Source organism: Miscanthus floridulus, unplaced genomic scaffold (genome assembly GCF_019320115.1).
Source record: "Miscanthus floridulus cultivar M001 unplaced genomic scaffold, ASM1932011v1 os_1313_1_2, whole genome shotgun sequence".
NCBI lineage: Eukaryota > Viridiplantae > Streptophyta > Magnoliopsida > Poales > Poaceae > Miscanthus > Miscanthus floridulus.
This window is the reverse complement of record NW_027097648.1, coordinates 70287-80000: the sequence shown is the minus strand read 5'-3', so window position 1 is coordinate 80000 and position 9714 is coordinate 70287. Positions and strand designations below refer to the sequence as shown.

Sequence of the window (9714 nt, the reverse complement as noted above, 5' to 3'; positions counted from 1 at the left end):
CGTCCTTTGGGCAGAGAAACAATACGAAGAAAAATTAGGTCATCCTTAGGGGCTAACCCACCCGAATGGCCAGGTTTGTTGGGGCCAAAAGGGTCAACAAGCTGAAGCGATGTAGCTAAGCCTTCAAGCAGGACCTGTCGCCTTCGCTTCAGTTGGAAACTGTTGTCCTGTGGCTGGCTAGACTGTAAAAAACGATCAATATCATCGACATCCAGAAGAAGACGAAGAGAATCTTCAACGGTTATTCTGGCTGCAAGCATTGGCTCTTTCTCCAGTGGCCTTTTGGACGACTTATGATCATAAAAACCATCACCAGATCCAGGCAAATCAGCTTCAAGAAGAGGGCGAGGTCTACGTATGGCAGAGAATGAAACTCCTCCATTAGCGTCAACCTGTAGATATGAATGCTGATCAACACCAGACCGGGATTTTGAGGGGAAGTCCTTTATTGACATAGGGCAGAAATTGGACATCTGAGAAGTTACAGATCTTTTGGCTTTGCAAGCTTGGTGGTAGTAGTCATCGATGTAAGGATCGTTGCTGTGATTTGCAGAGTGCTGCATTTTTAAGATACTTTCAATCTCTTCAGATGACATGTACTTGGATCTGAACTTTATCCCTGAACTCTCACTATTCTGGCTACCTGCATCAGAAGGCTGTTGAGAAAAGCGTATGTTGTGCTTTCCTCTTCCTGACCTTGACCGCTTGTCTCTTGGTGAAGGAACATCAGGAGATTGGTGGTGATAGAATAGGTGAGGCTGCATGTTTATGTAATTCTGAAGAGGCGGCTGGCCTGGTGGTAATCTCTGGTGCTGCTGAGAAAAAAGCAATGAAGACATTGAACTACTTGGAAGGGATAACTGTGGCTGCAATAAACTAGGCCGCCGGTTAAGATGATCAAAAGCAAGTGGGCCAGCTTGGTTTGACCACTCATTTTGTAAGACATTGTTCATTGACAGATCTCCAGTGGTGTAAGACATGCTTCGTCCATAAGGCAGTCCATGAGATAGACCAGGCATATGATATGGGGAACCAGAAAGCGATGAACTCGGAGAACCCATGTGGTGACCAGCACCAGGTGATGGAATGCTTGAGTGCCGTGTAAGACCTTGAGCAGGATAAGGCAATGCAGGACTTCCACCTGGTGGCGGATAGGACGTAAACGAAGTAGATCTGTGTAAAAGAATAGGTTCACTTGAGCGGTGCTGTAGTGGTTGATTGGGATATGAAGATGTACGAGACAGTGGTTTAGACTCTCCAAAGTGAGGCGAAGATTGCAGCTGCGAGCACCATTGTTTGCTGTCCAGGGATTCATCACCGTCTAGTATATCCTGATCTACCCAATTAGAGAAGTCAGCATCTTGAGCCCAATCAGCAGTCAAAGAACCTGAAGGAAGACATTATATGGCACAGTGAATATTGGCACTTAATAAGAATATAAAAATGTAAAAGGTGACATCACACTTATATTTCTAAACAAGAGAACATATTACTATTGCATCGATAATAGTGATTCAGAGAGCACACTCGCAACAGGCTAATGGTCAGCCCAAGCACCTAGACATTGGGACATGAATGCGGTTTTTCTTTTTCTTTTACCAATGGCAAACTAGAGATTATGTGCCTTTCTCCTAAATATTATATATAAATATGTGGTGTGCGTTCTGACAAAATAAACATTACTTTGGATTGCCCATCAGCAAAATATCTAATCTTCAGAGTGCCATAGCAAGTGTAACATATTTACATTGTCGAGAGCTATTTTAGACTAATAAGAATATACAGTGTTCAAGAGGTAACCTATAATGAAACCAGATACAAAATGAAACCATGCCATATCAAAGATGGGTAGCTAAAGCAAGGTGAGTAAATCACTAAATCATTTGCAGTGCAAAGGTACAGATTAAAAATCTTGTCCTCGACTTATGATGTAAACTTGTGCGATGTTAAGCTTTAGTGGTAATAGAGGGCAGAACTGTTACTTTCTCTCGAAATTGATCGTCTATCACCAATAACGCCAGGATTCCTTGTTCCACTAATACTTCGGTTCAACTGAATATGTGAAGTGTAGGAAGACAGAAAAAAGAATTATAATATTATAAAAGAGTATAATAATGAATAATTTAAAGCATTGTGAAGCTACTGACCACATAATGAAACTTCAAAAAAAAACTTTAAGGGAGAGGGCAATGTAATTTCAAGATCCATAACATAATCTGAGCCTATGACTAAATGAATTCGGCTATTCGAGAATAATTTGTCACCTAATCTCTTTTATGTGCAAGGCTAAAAATGAAATGGGTTGTGAAAGGTGGTATACAGACTTTTTTTTTCTTATTTTTAACATTTTGACTTCTATGAAAGCACTACAGTGAGTAAATGGCATAGCTTAAGAAACCTTCAAACACCTGCTGGCCAAACAGACATTTACTACCAGGGATACAGTAAATATATATGAAATAAATATATCTTCAATACTTAGGTAAGCAGAAGACACAAATTGAAGCGATCACTGATCAAGCTAGTGGAATAAGGCACTAACCATTGCAAAAGTGCTTGCAAGATCATCAATTTCCGACAAGTTACTCATACAATCAATCTGCAGGAAGACAGAAGGCAAACAAATGATCATGATGAAATATAGAAAGAATAGGAGCAAACAGGAAAAGGAACTTTGGGAAAGGAAAGAGCAAATGCCCCAAATCGATTTGGTCAATAGTTAATTCTTACGATTATCTATGAAACAATTAGTCGCACGACCTTAGCTCTTCATCAAGAATCTAATGTTAAAAGTTAAGTAGCTAATCTTACATATCATTGTATACTGTAACCCAATCAAAGCAATCTAACTGTGTTCAAACTTCAAAGGTATGCCCAAAGGAATGTTATCCAGATCTAGACAAGTACAACAGGTACAAACCATAGTACCATACTAACTGATGAAATTGCCTGCAAGAAAATGAGCAGTTTTGCTCATGAACAGTTCCTACAATAATTATACCTGTCAACACCTCCAAGTGCCACTTATACCAAAAACAGTAACTGATTACATCATATTTGATTGGGTCCTATTCCCAAATGTACTCCAATCAGCCCCCAGCAGTTATACACCCATAACTAAACATATTTGTTGAAAGAAAGAGGGATTTGCATGATAGAGAAAAGGTAACTACAACAATCAAGAACTGAAATACAATGGAAATAAGTAGAAAGGTTGAGTAACAGCATCTATATAAGGTCGACCCGTTGAATGTAACTGTGCTTTAAACACTACAGCAACAGAATGGCAGCAGCTAAAGCATCTACTCCTTTCAAGATGGAAAATTCATTGAACACTGATGTGTCCTACCTGAATGCTCTTACAATGGAAATAGCTTAAAAGGACAAAAACAATTTTATGGAGTAATCAAACACAAATTTTATGGAGTAATCAAACACAATGGAGGCTCTGCTAAATTAGTTAGGAAGGCGGAAGGCTAATTCAGAAACAATATCATTAAAAAATATATTTTTCTGCTTTCTTCCACTACCTCAGCCAGACATAAAGCATCATACCTGATGTTATTTATTTAGGTACTTTCAATAATGTTCAAAAAGCCCTAATAACTACTCCCACTGTTCCAAACTTTAAGACGTTTCGGCTTTTCTAGACGTAGTGCTTTACTATGTATCTAGACATAGTGTATATGTAAGTGCATAGCACAAGCTATGTATCTAGAAAAGCCAAAACATCCTACCAATTTGGAATGGATGGAGTAGTGAGTAGCAGGAAAAAAAAAGTTCTACATTTCTTATCCATTTGTCACATGATTCTATATTCACAATTACCCATAAGAATAGGATTACTTTTAAATGTATGGCATGCCTTTGCATTTCTACACTAGAGGTATGAATCTCAATTCCACCAAATATTGAGCCTGAAACCTAAAAGTTAGACTGCACAATTTGGTCTATTTGGTGCAGAAGTATCCACTACCACGCATCAAAATCACATGCTACCACTCCTACCGCAGAAAATATTGCTCAGGTCACTCTCAGCTCTCGCTATTCATTCCAATAGTAACATGCACCAACAAAACAGAACAAAACCTTCTGAAGCATTCCGTGCACAAAAATCATTAAAAGTGGCAAAGCCAACTTTGCAATACATCAAGGTACCGAGAGCGCACCTCTTCGCCTGTAGAAGAGAACTGGTAGCTACCATCATCAGGTCCACCGAATCCGCCACCATCGCCGTCGACACCTCCATCCAAAAGCCCACCGAGCTCCGCCCCCTGCATGGGCGCCTTGCCGAAGAAGGAGTACTGCGCCGCGTCGAACCGCGAGTTCTCTGCAGGATAAGGAAAAGGAAGTGGCGAATTTAGCTAATCGAGTCCAACAACCCCGAAAAATCGTCAGGCGGCAAGCGCACCAGAAACGACGCAGCAGCGACACCGCTAAAATTCCGAGGACGCAACAATCAAAACGGCACTAGACAAAATCCCAACAAAATCACTCCGAAAATAGCCGCAAGAAAGGATCACCTGCGGTGGAAGACGAGGACGGGCCTCCGCCTCCGCCACCGCCGCCGTCGCCATCCGCCCTAATGCCCCTCATCGCCTCGTCTCCCTCGCGGCGGCGCGAATGGGCACTAGGGTTTGGGTTCCCGCGTGGGGTTTGGATCTGACGAGAGCAGGGGAGAGGAGCAAGGCGCACAGCTCGCCTCCCTCAGTCTTGCTCGCTTCCCTTCTCTTCTCTTTTGGACTTACCAAATAAACCCACAAGGAATATAGAAAATCGAAAAAGGACCCAGATTACGGCAGGAAATAAAAAAAGGTTAACTGAAAATCTATCCGTTTTATAGAAGATCTGAAAATGATACGGTAGGAAGGAAGCTGGATTAATCTCGCGAAACGCGAGGATTATGTAGAGTGACAAATTGATTGATTAGCGCTAAAGGGCCCGTTCGCGTGCTTTAAACCCGGTTTTCCGCTTTTTTTCTATCTAGAATATTATTTTTCTCTCACAAATTTATCCAGATTCATCCAGATTTCTCCAAATTTCTCCAGAATTCCTCCAAGCGAACGGGACCAAAATATGGAAAAGACTTGCGCCCTGTTCGTCTAGCTTAAAAAACGGATGATGCTGATACTGATATTGATTTGTTATAAGAGAAAAATACTGTTATTTCGCTGAAACAGTACAGCTGATAAGTTCAAGCGAACATGGCCTTGATCTTGGCTTGCGTGTTAGGCCCTGTTTAGTTCCCAAAAATTTTTGTATAGTACCTGTCACATCGAATCTTGCGGCACATGCATGGAGTACTAAATGTAGACGAAAAAAAACTAATTGCACAGTTGGGTGAGAAATCGCGAGACGAAACTTTCGAACCTAATTAGTCCATAACTAGACACTAATTACCAAATACAAACAAACGAGCTACAGTACCCAAAACCAAAAATTTTTGGCTTCTAAACGGGGCCTTACTCTACCTAGATTTTTTTATGGACCCTCTTGCGTGTCTGTTTTTTTTTCTGGCTTTGTGTCTATGATGGGCCGTTTTGTTGGTTTGCTTTCTCTCTCTTCGATGATCATTAGTCACGCTAATCACGCGCCTTTCTTTTGTTAACAATAACACAAACCATTTGCACGAAAGCATGACTGTTTTAGGGCATCTTTGGATACCATGTTATATTCCTCTAGTCATTGCACATGAGCTTTTTCCTAAAAAATTAACCTTTTGCTTTTAGTTCGTATATCACAATAACAATGGACTAAATTTTAGCTAACTAAATTCTAGTTCAAGGTGATCTAAACATGACAAGCCCTTATGCAAGGAACGAAGAAATGTGTTTCTGCTACTCAAGATGATAATGTTACGGCTTAAGGTACAAGCAAAGTTTTTTGCGACAAAAGAAGAATTATATTAGATAACTGGGTACATCAAAACGTTACAAACACTCTGAATTACATAAATAGGTACAAGCAGAGCGCAGAGCTTGTGGGAACATGAAATAACTTAACTTTTTTTTTGTCTTATCTAAGAAATACCTTTTCCTAAGAATTGATTGTGAGCTAAAGCATCTACAATATTGAAATTTTTTTGTATGGTTGACGAAATTATACAGTCGTTGTATCATTGGTCGTTGCCTCCCCGCGAAAATGTGAGAGCGAATTCAACTATCACGATCCACGGGATATTAGACTAGCCACAGTGTTGATAAAACCTAGACTGAATTATGAGCGAGAAAGCTCAAGTATCGGCTCAACCCATTGCGCAAGTTTAAAAAAGCAAGCAGTGAGTCAAAATAGATGCCCCGGTGCTCACCAGGTAAAAAAAATACTTTCACAGTAGCTCGTTAGAAGAGAGAAAGACCGACAAAATAGCCATGCACGCATTCTGACATCCCTACTGATCTTGTTGTACTGTGTGCGAGGTTTATGGTTCTAGATGAGGCTAAGAAATAAAAAAAAAATTGTAGTTAATAGTTATGTGAGCTACGAAATAGTTATTTATGAGAGATCGTGCAAGACTAGTTATTTGAGAGTCGCTAGCTATTTGATCTCTCTCCGTAATAGTCTATAGAATTCTTTCTAGACTGGTACTATTTGGAAACTATTGAGAACGGCCTTACTGTTCTTAGCGTCAGAAGATGTGGTGTAGGGGTACTTTTTCAGCCTTAACTATACTGCAGGCAATCTTACAAGTTATGCTAAAAGTATCTATCTTTCAAAGTCATATAGGCATGACCATCTTGTTTTGAGAAAATATCTTTGACCTCACCTCGGTGACAACGAATGCGACACCTCACCGCGAGAGATAGCAAATACACTAGCGAGAAAACATTTTGTATTATGTACTACTCCGCCTCCACAAACAACAGAGAAGAATGACACAGTACCTCTCGTGCTAGCAGCCCTCTTATATTACTTAATTTGAGTGTGGTGGAAATGATCTAGAATGCCATATCAATTCAAGACTCTCTATATCATTCTTAACTCTTAATTTATAGATATGAATAGAGATTTTAGTGAAAAATATCCTCCGACAGGCTATTTAACTGGATCTTCAAATATACTCCCTCCGTCCCATAATAGAAGTTGTTACAGGATATGTGCAGATCAAACTTTCTTATGTTCGTAGAAAATACGTGTAATATTTATATCTCCAAATAAGTTTATTATGAAAGTACGATCTATCTAATCATACTAATTATGTATTACAAATATTAATATTCTTTTATATAATAATTGGTCAAAGTTAAAAAAAAAGTTAACTTCTCAGGAGCAAGAACGACTTGTATTTTGGGACAGATGGAGTAGACGTTATCTATTTTGGATTTCTCGATGGCCAAAGACGAAGAGCGAGGATGATTGTTAAGAGTGCGCATAAGATATAAAAAACATGTCGGAGGATACAAAGATATACAAAAGTGATTTTTACTCAAATGACTCCTTAAATAATGGTATGGAGAGTATAATTTTTAGAAAGATTCTTGAAGATGTTTTTATTTTTAGAGCTAGTCTAAAAAGATATGCTTTTTACATCCTTATTACATTCGACCATGCAAGCAGACTCACGATGGTCACGTTTTATATCCGTTATAAGAAACGTGATGATCACGTAATCACGTTCGGCCCCCTCACGGTACTCAGGCTCACATCTTCTCTTCTTCTTCTTTTACATCTTGGGTGCTCCATCGAGATAAACGGCAACGCTTCGAGGCGGATCATAGTCATGCATCTTTCTTGCTCCAAACTCCAGCTCAACCCATGCCTGCAGGTAGGAAACTAGGAATAGGGTTACTGTTTACTGGTCACTGGAGTTGACTTGTGCTGCTGTGCACCATCATGTCCAACCCAGCTCCCGCAGTGTGTGTGAACCGGAACCGAAGTCGGCACGCGCCCGCCCGCGGCGGGCTTGATTCCCGCCCCCGCGTCGCGCGCCTGGGGCCTGGGGCGTTGCATTTGGCGTCAAGCAACCGCCGTCTTCGCCCACAAGGCACAACCTCGACCTCGACCTCGACCTCGACCTCGACCGGCGGTGGTTGCACCTGCCTCCCTGTCCCGTGTCCCCGGTTGGTCGTGGACGAGACTTGAAAGGAAGAGAGCTCGCCGTACATCCGCACGAACACGACGGTAACTGGGCTTCTGCTCGTGCCTCGTGGTTAACGATGAAAACGGTACCGATATTTTTCGACCATATTCGAGACTGAATCTGATTACAGGGGTTTAGATCTGTCCATATCCGAGTCCAAATATTCAACATCAGATACCGTATCCATATCCGAATACTCAAATCACATGTTTATGATGCCGAATTGTATCATATCCGGCATGACTAACACTATCTGTGTTCGAATCTAAATCCGACCAGAAATATGAAAACAAATACAATAGCGGCGATATCCATCCGTATCCGAATCCCTATCGTGGCGATCGGAGTTGGTGGCGGCCGGCAGAGAATGAGGTTTTCCCCCATTCCATCCCAGCGTCGGACCTGCCTGCTGGTACTTGCTGCGGGTTTCGCTTCACACGTTTGGGTTGGGTTGCTGAACATGCGTGTCTCTATCATGTGGTGAATGGGGATACGGGTGAGCCAAAGACAATGTTGGGGAGGGTTTGTTGGAACTATTTTTGGCTGAAATGATTGACTAATTTGTATAACAATTGATTAGTGGATTGGTTCATGTCCGTATTCCAGGATAACCGAACAGCCCCTAAAGTAACTTTTTCAGGACATGCTACTTCGCTCTTTGCATATCGCAAGAGGGGGTGCTATGAAGGCGGTAGAGTATATTCTCTTCGAGAGCTTTGCGGCATAATTATGGTGGTGAAAGCAAAAAAAAATCTAATGAAAAAGCGTCTGGAGATAAAGGTCCTTGTCCTGACTCCTGGTTGTGTGATTGTGGTGGTGGAACATGTTTTGGCAGTCTTTTGATGATTTGCCTACATTAAGCTTTAATATATGGTGTTTTGATTACTAGATAGTTCAATTTCAACAAGATCCACCACAAAGAAGATTTAGATATAGTCGAGCAATGAAGATGCCGGATACAAGGACCAGGCGATTCTACGGCAATTTCGTCCCCCTAGAGTAACTCTTTCTCGGATATTTGGATCCTCGAGGATGAGAATCAGATAGAGATTGTTGTGTCTAGCGGTTTGCGAAAGGATCGATTTGTTCGTGTCATGACCTAGCGGACTCTCGTGCTACACGGAAATCCACCGAGGTTTCTAATAGGAGCACACAACTTTGGTGCCGTAAATGCTTAGGATCTATTGAATTTGATACTAACAAGTTGCAGGCTATCTCGTTGGATCAACTAGATTTTCTTGGTTGCGTGGGATCTAAAAGCCTTGTGCTGGTGACAAAGGCTAGGGTCATAAACTCTGGTTATTTGTTCGCTGATAATTCTTAAAAGCTGTAATCAAGTTATATCGCCGCCATCTATGCTCTCATGTCTCCCTGCGTTCGCATCTACAATGGGAGTGATAAGGGATCTCCGGCTAAGAGATTACCCACCTGAAGCCAAAAGTAGCGACGTGATGGTCGATGATGGCAGGATTGTGGACATACTGATAAGTGCCATGTTCGTTTGGCTTATAAGCCATGGTTGAAAGTACCATTAGCTGATTTATTGTGAGAAAAAAATATTATTCGTTAGTTGAAAAAATACGACTTATAAGTTAAGCAAACAGGGCGAAGGTGATGGAGGAGTTAAAGGAAACGGT

General features: G+C 41.1%; 1 protein-coding gene across 1 annotated transcript; it reads right to left on the bottom strand.

Annotated features, from left to right (window-relative positions):
• Positions 1 to 8: 8 nt before the first annotated feature.
• LOC136533916 (protein PAT1 homolog 1-like) lies at positions 9 to 4734 on the bottom strand (the record flags this gene model as incomplete). The annotated part of the gene is made up of 5 exons (XM_066526437.1): positions 4524 to 4734; positions 4170 to 4330; positions 2543 to 2599; positions 1983 to 2052; positions 9 to 1387 (listed from the first exon to the last, which is right to left on the bottom strand). Coding segments are annotated over exons 1-5 (1740 nt in total), but the record flags the coding sequence as incomplete, so codon positions are not given.
• Positions 4735 to 9714: the final 4980 nt, after the last annotated feature.